We start from the raw sequence: 16181 nt of genomic DNA, 5'->3' as shown, positions 1-16181 counted from the left end.
TGTTTCCACCCCCATGCTTCACAGTAGGTATGGTGTTCTTGGGATGCAACTCAGTATTCTTCGTCCTCCAAACACGACGAGTTGAGTTTATACCAAAAAGTTCTACTTTGGTTTCATCTGACCACATGACATTCTCCCAATCCTCTGCTGTATCATCCATGTGCTCTCTGGTAAACTTCAGACGGGCCTGGACATGCACTGGCTTCAGCAGCGGAACACGTCTGGCACTGCGGGATTTGGTTCCCTGCCGTTGTAGTGTGTTACTGATGGTGACCTTTGTTACTTTGGTCCCAGCTCTCTGCAGGTCATTCACCAGGTCCCCCCGTGTGGTTCTGGGATCTTTGCTCACCGTTCTCATGATCATTTTGACCCCACGGGATGAGATCTTGCGTGGAGCCCCAGATCGTGGGAGATTATCAGTGGTCTTGTATGTCTTCCATTTTCTGCTGATTGCTCCCACAGTTGATTTTTTCACACCAAGCTGCTTGCCTATTGTAGATTCACTCTTCCCAGTCTGGTGCAGGTCTACAATACTTTTCCTGGTGTCCTTCGAAAGCTCTTTGGTCTTGGCCATGGCGGAGTTTGGAGTCTGACTGTTTGAGGCTGTGGACAGGTGTCTTTTATACAGATGATGAGTTCAAACAGGTGCCATTCATACAGGTAACGAGTGGGGGACAGAAAAGCTTCTTACAGAAGACGTTACAGGTCTGTGAGAGCCAGAGATTTTCCATGTTTGAGGTGACCAAATACTTATTTTCCACCCTGATTTACGAATAAATTCTTTACAAATCCTACCATGTGGATTCATGGATTTTTTTTTCACATTCTGTCTCTCACAGTTGAAGTGTACCTCTGGTGCAAATTACTGACCTCTGTCATCATTTTAAGTGGGGGAACTTGCACAATCGGTGGCTGACTAAATACTTTTTTGCCCCACTGTATATGCTGTCATGCCATTTGGTCTTTGAAATGCAGCAGCTTCTTTTCAAACATTAATGAATACAGTTGTGTCAGGATTATAAAGCAGTGCAGTTTATTTAGACGACGTAGGTGTTTACAGTGAAACCTGGGAGGAGCATGTAGAGCAAATGAAGACACCTGAACTGGTTTGACCATCAGTCTGGCTAAATGTAAATCTGCTAGAGCCACTATTACATGTTGTTTTTGTTTCCTGCCCATGGAGAAAACAAAAACCAAGAACATGAAGGCTCAGTAAGCTGAACTATAATCACAGACACCAGTCAGGATGCAATCCCTGACATGAAGGGGAAATATCTCTTTCCTCCACTAGGTTGAACCCCAATTCTCTACTGAATCATTCAGAGACCCTCGACCTCAGGCTCTTGTCCTGCCAAAGAGGTGATGTTAAACGGTCATGTTTGCTAACTGGCCAGCCTACCGTCAGAGCCTCAGCTCCTGACAGCCACCGAATTCACAAAGCCCCGACCCCTCCTGTAGTCGTGTGTCTGCAGCAGGTGAGGTCCATCTAAACTGATAAAACTTAATTGCAACTTTTTGTGATGACTGAGTTTCCGGTTCATTTTTCGAGCAGGTGAAACCTGAGTTGACTCATTGAGCTAAAAACGACTTCACATTGTGACGGCAGTTGTTGGACTTTGTGCAGTAAGATAATGAAGAGAATATCCTGTGCATGATAAACTTGCTCACTCTGTGAAGCGTGTTTTATCACCGTTTTTTGTGAAGTAATTACAAAGAAAAAGAGCTGAAGTTTAGTCTTATGCAGTAATCTTCTTCCTCTGACCTTTATTTCCCAATAACCTTTATAACTGCTGTTTTATACAACAGTTAGTTATTTTAATTGTGTTATTTTTTTTATCAGACTCCACAGGACTCTGTGTAGCTTGTAACTTTGTGGTGTCTTGTAATTATCCACTTAACACAGCCAGCAAAACATGCAGACATGTTAACCTACAAGAACTTTTGCTGATTGCGCAGTTATTTAGTAAAAGACCCATACTTACTGTCAGAGTCAGACCCAACATGTAGGACAGAGAATACAAACTGAGGATCAAATATTGGAACAATTCAGCAAATGTTATGCAGTTCCACATTACGGGGGGATATCCTACCGTTGTCTCCTTCATCGCCTGAACAGCAGAATTTCAACAGCTCACATTACTCTTTACCCCCTGCAGGTGGTGCAGTGGGCATTGGAAAAGCTGGAGCTGTCCAAGTATGCAGACAAACCAGCGGGCACTTACAGTGGAGGAAACAAACGCAAGCTCTCCACTGCCATTGCTCTCATCGGGTACCCATCACTCATCTTCCTGGTAAGAAGAATAGATGCTCTCTGTGCTCGGGGCAGCGTAACAAAGATCAGAGGGTCAATCCGCCGGTTTCTTCACATTCTGTTTGAAGCTTTAGTTCATTTTTGGAAGCATGTTTAACATTGAAATGGAGCCGATAGAAGTGCTTAAAAGCATAAAATGAAGGACGATGTGAATGTGTGACTATGGGGCTAATCAGTAATCTGAGTGATCATTCATAAATATTTTTATTAAAACTTGATAGTATTGCATACATGTATACAAAGTATTACAAAAGTAGTGATAGTATTATATAAGTTAGTTACTCTGCGAGTTCTACTCATACCTTGGATTATATTTTAATGTCTGTGTGCAACACAGTAATCTTTTGATATAAACATCGTAATATGTGATCATTTTTAATGATTAAGTGTAACATGGATACAGAAAATATGCAACCAGTTTTACTTAAAGACTGCAGTGAGTGTCCCTGAACAGCCTGTGGAGACAGCATCAACCCAACATCCAGTTGGTCAAATAGTAAAAAAGTCCAAAGTTGTCCAACATTTCTACATCACACATGCCAGCCTATCAACGTCCCAGGCAGTAAGGTTCAGAGTCCATCCAGAGTCTGTCGCTGTTTTAAACATTGTTGTGTTTGCTTGTGTTTAGGATGAGCCCACCACTGGGATGGACCCGAAAGCCCGCAGGTTCCTCTGGAATTTAATCCTGGACATAATCAAGACCGGACGCTCTGTAGTGCTGACGTCACACAGGTTATAAAGCTTAGTAATGACATGCATGTTCCTCTGGAACACCTCCTGTTATACCATCTGTGTTACAAATGTTTCACCAAAGTGTTTTCACTACATCTGCAGCATGGAGGAGTGTGAGGCCTTGTGTACCAGACTGGGCATTATGGTGAATGGCAGGTTTAAATGCCTGGGGAGCATCCAGCACCTAAAGAACAGGTCAGGACCTTCTTTAATCATAGTTACTCATAGTTATATAGTCCAGGTTTCTGAAGACACGGTTACTCAGGACCTGCAGCACTGAGATTTGGCACATCCAGAGGTTTGATGTGTGACATCTCGAGGGTGCAGCAACACATCCAAGAGTCGTCGTCGTTAAAGATTCAGCTCTGCAGGAGAAACCAGAGGACACCTGAAGAGCTGGATTTAGGGCAAACTGGGAGTCATGGATTTGTCCCACTGTTTATGTCTGGTTTCAGTGTAAGAGTCTCTTTTTTAAGGTGCAGTTTACTCTTTCCACAGCACTGCTCCGAGGATGTGTTCATTTGTCCATGTTTGGGACTCTGTCTGCAAGAGTGAGGAGACAAACTGGGTTTCATGACTTCCAGGAGGACAATGGATCAGATAGGGGCCACTGTGTCAGAGCTTCTGATGTTACTTTCTTAAAGAGAATCATCCTACTTACCTGGAGTGGTGTCAACAAAGACACTTTGGTTGATCTTCTTGGGGGATGGACCCATCACATACATCCCTAGCAGCCTTTGGACCATCGTTTGTTGGTGTTTGCTTGCTGGTTGCTGGTTTTGAAGTTTGTACAATAGAACACATTACAGTTTTGCACATTCTCCTGAACATCCCAGCTCGGTTTTAGCCAGCAGACCATTTCTGCAATCGTCAGTAGGTTTGGTGTCTTCCCAGATGTCCAGGGGAAGGATTGTGGCTGGCACATGGTCTTGTAGGGAAGCTTGAGATAGATAGATAAAGCCCTGTTTTGATGACATGGTGGGATTGATGTTATATCTCCTGTATCAGTGATTTTCTGATTCAGGGTGTGACTTTCTGGTTTTCTGCTCTGCCTTCCACCTCTATTGTAAGCTTCTGTGAGGGGCCCTGTAGAGCACAGATGATGGTGGCACATTCTGACGTGGAGACACGAGGAGTGTCTGCTGAAAGAAAGCAGTACTCTGGTCACCCACCCCACCACACCCCCCACTCCTGAAGTGTCTTATCTTATCATCATCATCAAACCAATACTTTCCTTCTGAAACATCCAGCTGCATACCAGTGAATAATATGAAATCTAAACTCAGTAGAGCAGGAAATGCCGTTGTCTTTGAAACAAGCACCACCACATGCACATGCCAGCTTTTACTCTAAAGAGTCATTTCTGTCTCCATCCAGCCCAGCAGCTAGCTCGGTGGTCTGTTAGACAAGTACATGAGGTGAGTTTGTCAGCTGGGGAGTATATGTCGAACCAGTACCCACAACAGCATTTCCAGTCTAATGTTTCACAGTTATGGAGACTTTCAACTGCCACAAGAGGACAGTAATTTCTCCTGGGCTGTGGAACAGCTGATCTTGGACAGTAGAAGGAGATGTAACGCTGGATGTGAGGGAGGAGTATTTTCACCTGATGTTTGTGGTGGTTTGGGATGAGGTGGAGTAAATCTGAGGTGAGACACTGTTCTCCTGTGATCTCATCTTTTTCCAGCTGTTTTTACAACCTGACCATGCTCATCCACAGCTCTGACTTATCATTTTAAAATCAGCTTGAGTACTGTGAGGTCATCAATATCAGGTTTCTACCTTTGGTATAATGAACAGTACATATAAGCTTTCCTCCTCATCCTGCACTCATGCCCTGTCTCCACTAGTTCATCCTCACAGTCCATGGAAAAACAGGCAGTCCTTAAAATCAGACGAGGTTTATGTGGCAGCTGCACCAGATCCTGCAGTCTGTTCTGTCCAGGACATTGCACACAGCTGCCATCATTTCTTTAGCTATCAGAGGATGCAAGGACAGAAAATCTTTACATTTGTCCACATTTAGAAGCAGCTCTGCTTCATCATGCATACTCCCATAGAAACTGAAGCTTAATTGGGTATTTTCCAGGGGATCCCACAGGCAACCGCAAAAGACCACCCTTAACCTCAGGTCATCGTAGTCAAAGGAGCTTGCAAAGAAAAGCGTCTGGACTTCTTTAAGTTGCTTGAAGACGTTTCACCTCTCATCCGAGAAGCTTCTTCAGTTCTAAGGTCAAATGGTGGAGAGTCCCAGATATAAACCTAGTGGGAGTGACCCCCACAGAGGGACAAAAGGACCCCCTGATGATCCTCTAATCGCCTGAGCCAAGGTGTGAAACTGGGCGTGGGTCCCAATCAGCCAGAGTTTCGGGTGTGTTCATTGTGAAACCTGGCCCCACCTTATCATGCGAATTCCTGAGGTCAGATGGCCCAGGATGTGAGTGGGCGTTAAGGCGTCTGGGAAGGGATCTCAAAACTGGATTATAGATGGCAGAGAGTTGGTGTCGTAAACCCCGCCTCTGTTCAAAGATGGTCGCTCCTTTGACTACGATGACCTGGATGACTGAGAACCTTCACAGACTCAGGTCTCATAGTTGACTACAGATGTGCCAGCTGTCAAAGGGTGAGAGCCAGGGTGCACCCCAGACAGGTCGCCAGTCTGTCTGACAGACCACCATTCACACGCATGAGCAATTTGGGATTCCCCATTAAGCTGGTCCCCACTAACTGCATGTGTTTGGACTGTGGGAGGAAGCCAGAGTACCCAGTACCCAGCAAACACTGGGAGAACAGTTCTTGCTGTGAGGCAACAGCACTAATCACCACAGCACAGTGCTGCCCACGTTCATGAGGTTAAAAAAGACAAAGGTATATTAAAAAAATCCGAATTAGAAAAAAGTTTACAGTTCTGGCTCGCTCAGTACTCATATAACATATGTTGGGGTGCTTTTTTTAAAGGGGCAGAGTTGGAGAACTTTATGATTGTACCATTATGTCCTGACTTGGCACAGTCATGCTTCTCTTAACATGTTATAGGTTTGGAGATGGCTACATGATCACAGTGAGGACAAAGAGCAGCTCCAGCGTCAAAGAGGTGGTTCGGTTTTTCAACAGAAACTTCCCCGAGGCTCTGCTGAAGGTACGTTACAGCAACTCTCCAGTGTCGTCATTTTACCCACAGAGCACCAACCTGACAGATGTAGCACCAGACTAAACCTCACTATCAGTTCAGTTGTGTTTTCATGATATAGTGTAAATTCACCCCAACAGCTGCTTTATATTGTAGATCTAAAGATCCTCATCAGAGAGAAAATAATACCACGGTTTAATAAATATAATAAAGAGCAAATATTACCTGAAGAGTGTGGTTATATACCAAAACTGGTGGTAGATCTTTAGCATTGCCATAGAATCGATTCAAGAATGTAAAGTTTTGTGTGGTTTAATTAGAAGATCTGTATTGTTTCATTAAGCTACTTTGCCTGTGCTATATCACTGTAATAAAACCTCTGCACATAAAGTCTGACGATGTGGACATTCAGTACTTACCTGTCCATTCAACAAGTGCAAGGAGCCTCCTACAACTGGTACAGCTGTTGACTGTGCCTAACTTTAGGTTCTAGTGGGGTGCATCTTTGGCTGGCTGTAGCTCAGGGTGTAGATGATCAGAAGGTTGGTGGTTCAGTCCCTGGCTGCCCCAGTCTGCATGCCTTCAGCAAGATACTAACCCTAAGTTGCTCACCGATGCATCCATCCGAGTATGAATGTGTGTGAATGTTAGTAAGCACTTAAAGCATAGAAGAAAGTGCTTGTGTGGATGTGGCATGTTGTATAGAGCGCTGTGAGTACTCTGTACTCTTTATATAAGAATCAGTCCATGTAGCATTCAGGTAGGGCTGCCACGATTAGTCGACTAGTCACGATTACGTCGACTATCAAAATCGTCGACGACTGATTTAATAGTCGACGCGTTGTTTGAAGCTTTGTAAGATCACAAAAGATGCAGGAATAAGTAGCAGGATTTAAGAGTGTAATAACGGACTGAAACAGAAGATGGCAGCACTGCATGTACAAGGATGCCAGCTGCCGTTAAACCCCGAAGAAGAAGAAGAAGAAGAAGAAGAAGAAGCAGCTGTGTCCCAGAATTCATAGCGCAGCCCAGCTCAGTTTCCAACAATGGCGGCAGCTAGTTAGTTTTAATATTACTCTTATTATTCTTTCTGGGTCACAAAATAAACGTTTAACATATTTTCAGGCGAGAATGTAGCTGTGTAAACCTCAAATATCTGCTCAGTTTATCAAGACACCGCATATTTTCAAAAGCGCTCCGACGTTTTCAGAGACGTCTGTTACCCACTAGCTCGATAGCGAGCCGGGGGCTAGGCTCACTAGAGCCGTGAGAACACCGGACTCCCGGCGGGGTGGCGCAAGATGGCGTGTTGAGCAGTCGCACGAATTAGGAGCTCGTTGAACTTGTCCCAGAATTTACTTTGTGTTCGTTATTGTTTCCACTCGAAAGTAGTAAAATGACTGCCCCAAGTATAGTTAAACCTGCTAAATTCAAACTCGACCTCAAAAAACAAGAAACAACATCGCCATGTGATGGAAAGGAAGACCGCAGAGAAGGAACGGATCATGACTACGTAGCAATGGACGTAGCAGTGATGAGCAAAAGGGAACGGGGCAACGATTCGGTTCCATCTACACCTTGTAAGAAGCCTGCAGAAAAGAAAGCTAAGTCAGCAGAGATAAGTGAAAGTGACGAAGTCTCCAATGCTACTATATTGAAAGCGATTCTAAACCTTGAAAAAAGAGTGGACGAGCAGCTAGCTGACCTGAGTGTGCAATGCAAGCAAGCTAGTACGATGCTAGCCAGCCTAGCCAAAGCGGTTCAGTTCAACTCGGAGGAGGTGAAAGAATGTAAACAAAAGGTTAGAGAGTTGGAGAGACGAAACGAGCAGTTGACCAAAGATAACTACGATCTCAAGGAGAGAGTGTGAGAGCAAGAAAGGTACAAAATGAGGTGGTGCCTCCGGATTAAAGGATTAGAAGAGAAAAGAGATGAAGATGTCAGATCGCTGGTTATTGGAATTCTTGGCAAGATCGCACCTGATATGATATCAAAGCTTGAAGAATCTGTGGATGTGGTGCATAGAGTTGGGAAGAAGATTGAGAACAAGGTCCGACATATCATCATTCTGTTTGCTCTAAGACACGTGAAAGAGGAGATTTGGCGTCGCACCAAAGATTCGGCTGTCTGTAAGAACGGGGGTTTCCACTTCGCTGAGGTACTGCCGCGGGAGGACTGAGAAGAGAGGAGGCGGCTGTGGCCGCAAATTGAACAAGCCAGACGGGCTGGGAAACGGGCCTTTTTCCGGGGTCCTCATGGATACATCAAAGGACGGAGGATCGTTGACGTTGAATGAAAGACTTGATGTAAGACTGTATACAGTGGAATATTATTAATGGGACAAAAGAGTTCTACTTAAAGTTAAAGGTTATTAGTCACTGAGTTGGTGACAAGTGTTACAATTTAAACTCATATTTATATATTTTTCTTTTCTTTTTAAAAAAAAAGAAGTTATTTTCTTAGCATATTCTTATTATGGTTCACTCAAAAATTTCTTTTGGTTCATTAAACGTTCGGGGTTTGAAGGAAATTGTTAAGAGAAAGGCACTTTTTTTATTTTGCAAGGGGCAAAAATGTCATTGTCTGTTTTTACAAGAAACTCACTCTGTGAATGCCGATGTTACCTTTTGGGCTAATCAGTGGGGAGACAAGATTCTTTTCAGTCATGGATCTAACAGATCTGGAGGTGTGGCGATTTGTTTTAATAAGTTCCCAGGGGAGATTATAACATATAAAGCTGATAGTGAGGGTCATTGGTTAACTGCAGTCTTGAAGAGCGAAGGTATATTTCTAATTGTTACAAATCTTTATGGACATAATAATGAGGGTCAAAATAAAAGTCTATTGGAAAATCTAACAAATGTTATTTCAGAGTTTAAAGTTATGTACCCCACAGATTACATCCTAGTAGGAGGAGACTGGAACATGACACCAGATGAATGGATGGACAGATGGCCTCCTCGCTTAGGAAGGAGGCAACAGAATAACATTATTGAGAACTTTTCTAGTGATAATAATTTTACAGACATTTGGAGAAGTTTGAATCCTGGAGTTAAGAATTATTCTTGGTTTAAACCTAATGGAGAAAGCAGGTCAAGACTTGATTATTGGTTAGTGAGCGATGACATTTTGAGGTGTACTTCACAATCTAAAATCTCCAAAGCACCCCTATCTGATCACTGTTTCATTGATCTTGTCTTAGAACCAACAAGAACGAAACGTAGTAGCAGAGGATATTGGAAATTTAATGCCAGCCTTTTAAATAAGGACAAGTTTTGTGATAAAATTAGACATATAATTATAGATATAAAAAATGATGACTCAGTAGTGGGTAATATACAGAAATGGGAATTTGTTAAATTCAAAATCAGAGAATTCACTATAAAATTCTGCAAAGAACTGAACAGGGGAAAACGGGAATATGAAAGTAATTTACTTCGTGAAATAACTCAGTGCTGTAGTAAAGAAAAACTAAACGTGCAAGAGAAGAATAAATTGATGGAGTTACAATCTAAATTGGACGATCTTTACCTAGAGAAAGCCCATGGTGCCTTTATAAGATCGAGAGCCAAGTGGATTGAGGCAGGTGAAAAGAACTCTTCATATTTTAGTAAGCTGGAAAAGTGTAGACAGCAGAGAAATCTAATCTCAAGCTTGTTGATAAATGGGACTGAATGTAAAGATTTCAGAAAGATTGAAAAGGAAGTCTTCACTTTTTATTCCAAATTGTACTCCTCAGAATATTCAGCAGCTGATTCTGATAGTTTCTTTGATAAGATTCATAATCTCATCCCATGTATTGACAAGCCGTTCAAAGATCTGTGTGATTCAGAGTTTAAAATTGAGGAACTGGATTTGGTGGTCATGAAAATGGCATTAAACAAGTCCCCAGGGACAGATGGACTCACTACTAATTTTTATCAATTCTTCTGGAAGGACCTAAGAACTTTATTGTTTGATGCATTAAAGGAATGGATAGAGAAAAAAGAACTGATGCCGAGCATGAAACAAGGGTTGATAACCCTGATTCCTAAATCGGGCAAGGATAAAAGAATTTTAGACAATTTAAGACCCATCACCTTACTAAACACTGACTATAAGATCCTGTCTGCAGCTGTAGCTGAGAGGCTAAAGAAAGGCATCTCAAACATCATCAGTGAAACACAATCAGGTTTTTTGAAAGGAAGACTAATTCATAACAATATTAGGCTGGTCTTGGATCTCCTTGAATACAGTGAATTAATCCAAGAGAGAGGATACATCCTGTTCTTGGATTTTTACAAAGCTTTTGACTCAGTTGAACATACGTTCATATTAAAAACTCTGCAGTCTTTTGGTTTTGGAGAGGAATTTGTCAATGTTATAGAGATGCTATATAATGACATTAACAGCTCTGTTTTGCTAGAACATGGTACATGTTCAAGGTTTGAGGTTAATAGAGGGATAAGGCAGGGATGTAGCAGCTCACCACTTCTGTTCATTATGGTTGCTGAGCTGTTGTCTATTTTGATTAAAAACAGTCACATTGAGGGGTTAACTGTGATGGGTGAACAGATAATAATCAGTCAGCTCGCAGATGATACCACCCTGTTTCTAAGAAATGAGGACCAGATTCCTTTAGCCTTACAGGCGATCAACCATTTCTCCAAAGCTTCTGGCCTACAGCTGAATATTAATAAATGCGAAATTCTAGCTCTGCATGAGTGTACCCTGCAAGCAATAGATAATATACAGATTAAAAAAGAGGTTAAGTATCTGGGCATTGTAATTTGCAAGGATAAGACATCAACTGAAAATAAGAATATCTGTACCAATATAGAAAAGTGTAAGTCTATTTTAAACAGGTGGCTGCAAAGGGACATAACTCTGTTTGGGAGAATTTTGCTAACCAAAATGGACAGTCTGTCCAGACTAATCTATCCAGCCTTTTCTCTGCCCATATCTCCAAAACTAATTAAATCTATAAATAATCTTAATTTTAGGTTCATATGGAGGAACAAATGTCATTATATAAAGAAAAATGATATGATTAAGAATTATGAAGAGGGTGGGGCTAATGCCATTGACTTTGATGTTATGAATGGTGTACTAAAATTGAAATGGTTAAGATCTTTCATTAGGAACAAAAATTCCTTTTGGAACATTATTCCCAGTGTGATTTTTGGCAAAATGGGTGGAATAGACTTTTTGTTACGTTGTGACTTTGATTGCAGTTCGTTACCTGTTAAACTCTCAGATTTCCATCAGCAGGTCCTTCTCTACTGGAAATTAATCTACAAACATAACTTTACTCCTCACAATACCCCTATATGGAACAACAGGTATATTCGTTTGTGTAGGAAATCTGTGTACGTGGATGAATGGAGATCTAAAGGGATTTGGGCTGTAGCTCATTTTATGGATGATAATGGGGTCTTATTAAAGCATGAGACGTTTTGTGAGAAATTTGATGTAAGATGTACTGTTAAGAGATATAAATCCCTAGTGAAAGCCATTCCAGTCCCTTTGAGATCAATGATAAAAGAAGATATTGTGCACTCTAAAATTTCTCCTGGACTGAGGCAGCTCTGCATAGCTGGAGTTGAATTTGGTGACAGCAGATTTACAAACAAAGTGATCAGGAATATTTTGATAAACGAAATTTTCCCTAATCCGGTTAAAAGAAATTATATCCTTAAAGAATTTGAGACCATGGAGGTTAAGGCGATAAGAAAAAAATATATTTCACTTCCTCTTTCCCCTAAAGCAAAAGAGGTTCACTTTAAAATCATTAATGAGGTTTATCCAACCAATGAATTCTTAAGACGGAAATTTAATTTAGATGTGAACGCCTGCACATTTTGTGAAAATGATATTGAAAGTCTGGATCACTTGTTTTTCAACTGTGAATCAGTGCACTCCTTCTGGACTGACATGTGGAGCTGGCTACAGTCCAGGAGAATTCGGTTACCACATTTGACGGTGACGGTAATAAAATCTGGAATACTTGCTGAGAATGCAGATTTTGACCTGTTGATTAGGACGATTTTGTTAATGGGAAAAATTTTTATTCACAAATGCAGATACTTTAAAGCTAAACCATGTATAAACAGATGGCTGAATGACTTTAGACTCTGGGCTAAATCGCTGAAACTTGTGAATAACAAGAAAGCCCATAAACTTGTTGTTTTATTTAAAGAGTTTAACCTATGTTAAAAAAAACAAAAAACTCCCTATTTTATAATCACGACTGCCCTTTTTTTGCACGTTAGTTTTTGCCTTTGGTTCGAATCCTTCAATGACTGTTCTTTATTTTTGTGCTAACTCTTTTAACTTTGTGCTTATTGTTGTTGTTTTTGGTTTTTTTTTTTTTCGTTTTGTTTGTTTGTTTGTTTTGCTATAATGCTCAACCGAGGATGTAACATAATCGGATTAATGATGGTGCCTTGTATGTTAAACTGTTGTTTGTAAATAAAGTTTAATTAAAAAAAAAAAAAAAAAACACCGGACTCCCGGCAAATCGCGTCTTTCACTACTCAGGTTAAACATGATATATGAGTCACTTAGATAACTTCAAAATGTTGTTGTTTGGCTTTTTTAGTATTTTATTTGTTCCTGAGTAAATCGGTTTGGCTGAGATTAAAGTTATAGTTTTTACACAGCTGAATAAACGTCAAGCAGACAGCTGATTATCAGAAGTGTGAGATGCTGGAGAATCTACTCCGGTGTCCTGTTATATTTTAGATAGCAAGGAGTTCATTAAACTTCACCGAAACAATCTGCAAATTTCATTAAAATTTAATAAACTATCATCTTGTCTTTATTTTTAGTTAGCACCTTAAACACTTAAAGCTGTAAGCTAATGATAGTTATATGAGCAGATGCTGCTGGTGCAATAAGCTGTAGTTTTACGTCCAATGGATTTGATTAGTCGACTAATCGCAAAAATAATCAGTGACTAGTCGACTATCAAAATAATCGTTTGTGGCAGCCCTACATTCAGGTGAAACAGGGCAGGCATCCGGTCGTAGGCAGTTAAAGCTAGGCCAGTATCCTCAACACCAGCTTGAGTTAGCTACTAATTACTAACCTAATAGGTGATACCCACAGGATCAAGAGCTGGTCCATATCCCTATAATTGGAGTCACTGGCCACAGTTACAATACCACAGCTGAAAAATGTGGTAAACTGTAAACCGTGTTATCATATTTGCAGGAGCGTCACCACACCAAGGTGCAGTACCAGCTGAAGTCTGAGCGCATGTCCCTGGCTCAGGTCTTTAGTAAGATGGAGCAGGTGGTGGAGGTGCTGGGTATTGAGGACTACTCTGTCAGTCAGACTACTCTGGATAATGTGAGTGACTCAGTTTCATCCAAGACTTCAAAAAGGAATATCTTAAATAAAAAATAAAGTACAGGATCTCTTTTTCCATCCAGGTGTTTGTTAACTTTGCCAAGAAACAAAGCGATAACCTTGAGCAGCAGGATGTGTCGCCACTGGGCAGTGGAAAGTCCCCCCTGCAGCGCATCTTCAGCCTTCTAAAGTCTCGAACGGCCAACACAGAACTCAACGCTCTGATCAGTGAGGCGCCAGAAGAGCTGGAGAGCGATGATGATGAAGGTCTCATTAGCTTCGAAGAGGAACGGGTGAGCAGATCCTGCCTAGAGTTTTCTGTTTCTCTGTTCATTGAAGTTCAGAGGGAGGGGTACACAGGTGAAGGTGCAGCAGGCCCCACATCTGTGTCTGGCAGGTCAGTAACATGAGACAAACAGAGCTATAGTGTGTGGAAGAGACATCACCCAGAACTTGGGCTAGGACATACTGTAGTGTTACCACGAGATGTTGTAGCATCAGTGTAGCTTGCAGCAAGCAATGGAAACACTGCTACTACTGTAGAAGGACAGGTACTCAATGACCCTCATCACCACAGCACAAACCTCAGGAGACAACAGTGAAGAGTTAACACTGGAGTAGCTTTTCACCAGCAGAGTAAACAAATGTGCTTAACCAGCATGGTTTCCTCTACACGTGTAAAAGCTAATGATTTAAACACATTCAGCCTGTTTTCAATGCAGCAGTGGCCTCTAAAGGAGCGAACCATCTAACGCTGACAGTGTTACATAAATGTAAGTGTTCACACAGGGTCTCAGCCCATCTATCATCAGGTAACAGAACAGGATTGCACCCTGAACAGGTGGTTAGTCTGTCAGACTTCAGACTGTGGAGCAACAGGTAGTATGTGCAGACTCTGCAGATGAGCTGCAGGTCTGAACCAAGAACTTTCTCACACTGTTCTCAAACAAACACTGGATTTTCTTATGCACGCTCCCTGACAAAGACATCACCACTACGTGTTAGCACGTGTAGTGATTTTCTGGTGTGTATATTTGTGTGTGTTTGGCAGGTGCAGCTCTCTTTCAATACAGACACCCTCTGTTAAAATGAGCTACTTTCACATCAGAGAGCAGAGGGGAGGGCAGAGGGGGGACCCCTGATCCCACTGGTCTGAGCTATGCGTTCCTGAGAGTATGGCACCGCGACCCTGAAGAGGACCAAAACTCTCTGAACACAGCACCTGAGGTTCAGTATTTCAGGCTTCAGATGGACTCTGCACTAGGACGGCAACATTATACTTTGAGTGTGTGAATTTGAACCCTTTATGAAATGTTAAAAACCAAGTCTTTGATTCCACTGGTGTCTCTGAGCTGACTGGAATCACCCCCTAATCACAAAGGGTCCTTGTTACTCTGTAGACCTGCCTTGAGAGCATGCTGTGATGATGATAATACACCCTGTTTTTCTGTGGTAAGATTTATTTTGAAGGCAGCTACAAACTGCTGTGTTGGTTCGTTTGTTTAAATCTTTTTCTTTCTTTTTTCTGTGTGGGGGGGGTGCACCCTGTAAGGGGGCGTGCGTGGACCTGTGGGGGAGCAGGAGGCCTTCTTGCCTTCTTTGATGTTACCAGGTGAATGTACACGGGTGTTGTCATGGTGATGCCTCCTCCTCTCGTTTGTTCTGACACTGTACACGTGGTCGCTTTCTTTTCTGTTTTACATATTAGTATTTTTATTTATATTCTTATTATTTTTATGAATATTATTGTAACATGTTATTATGTTGTGCATTCTGGTGAGAAGATCCTCTGTAAATGGGGCACTGTGTATAATAAGAACAATAACTCCACCTGCAGTGAACATGAGCAGCATTGTAACAGCCTGAACGGTGGATTTGAATTCCTGACAACAACTGCACTCCTATCACTGTGACACTAACAGGGACCTTCAGATCACATTTGCAGTAATACGTGGGTACGCTCCATGTTTTATGATTTGCAGATGAACTTGTAATTTTTTCATGGCTTCTGGAATCAGCACATTACAAAAATAAGGCTCTCTCACTGACCGTGTTGATATGTTCTTTAAACTGATCTCATGTTTCGTGATAACTGAGTTGTCCTGTCATCAACAACTCCTGTGTTGCTTCTTCTTTCACAGCTAGCTGCAGTCCTGGTTTGGTTATTACTCTGGTACTGGTGGGCTTTTTTCCCTGTTGCAGATGTTATCATTAAAAAAGAGTAACTGTCATCTTTCATGTCTGAGATTGTGAGCTTGACGGATAAAAGCAAGTCTGTCATGGACTTTAACAACTGTATGTCACCTACAGCCACTGGAGTTTTGAGCATTCATAGTTTAAAATAAATCTAAACTGTATGTTTTGGGATGTAAACATCAGATTCATATGTGAACTTAACCTTTAATAACGCCGTTGAAGCGTGTGTCTGATTAAACGACTGTTTCTGAACTGTAACTTACACTGAACAGAGGCTCTTCTTATGCTTTGTGTTTGTTGCAACAGTGAGCTTCGTCCCACACATCTGCAGCTCTGCTGCTGTGGACCTCTCGCTCCGATTATAAAAACGAGTCACGTGCCCAATGGAGTCAAATATTTCATTCTAGTTCATCGAACGCGGTGCAGGCCAGTCGCATTCTTCTAGTTTTGGCCTTTTGCACATTATTGGACTTATTTATT

The 16181-nt window shown here is 41.7% G+C and overlaps 1 protein-coding gene across 2 annotated transcripts in view; it reads left to right on the top strand.

The window, feature by feature from the left end:
* abca2 (ATP-binding cassette, sub-family A (ABC1), member 2) overlaps window positions 1-14868 on the top strand; it is a 116332-nt gene extending 101464 nt beyond the window's left edge. For both annotated transcript variants that reach the window (XM_085367023.1, XM_085367024.1), the window contains 7 exons: window positions 2157-2291; window positions 2940-3043; window positions 3146-3238; window positions 6080-6182; window positions 13368-13505; window positions 13589-13798; window positions 14557-14868. In XM_085367023.1, the coding sequence (XP_085223149.1) occupies window positions 2157-2291; window positions 2940-3043; window positions 3146-3238; window positions 6080-6182; window positions 13368-13505; window positions 13589-13798; window positions 14557-14592 (819 nt within the window). In that variant the 3' untranslated portion in view covers window positions 14593-14868. The remainder of the gene's footprint in view (window positions 1-2156; window positions 2292-2939; window positions 3044-3145; window positions 3239-6079; window positions 6183-13367; window positions 13506-13588; window positions 13799-14556) is intronic.
* The last annotated feature ends 1313 nt before the right edge of the window (window positions 14869-16181 follow it).

The sequence above is a fragment of the Diplotaxodon limnothrissa genome, linkage group LG12 (genome assembly GCF_057381915.1).
Source record: "Diplotaxodon limnothrissa isolate DT_005_m linkage group LG12, D_limnothrissa_male_GT1.1, whole genome shotgun sequence".
Classification (NCBI taxonomy): Eukaryota; Metazoa; Chordata; class Actinopteri; order Cichliformes; family Cichlidae; genus Diplotaxodon; species Diplotaxodon limnothrissa.
Note: the sequence above shows the minus strand (reverse complement) of the source record. Positions and strands in the feature narration are given on the sequence as shown.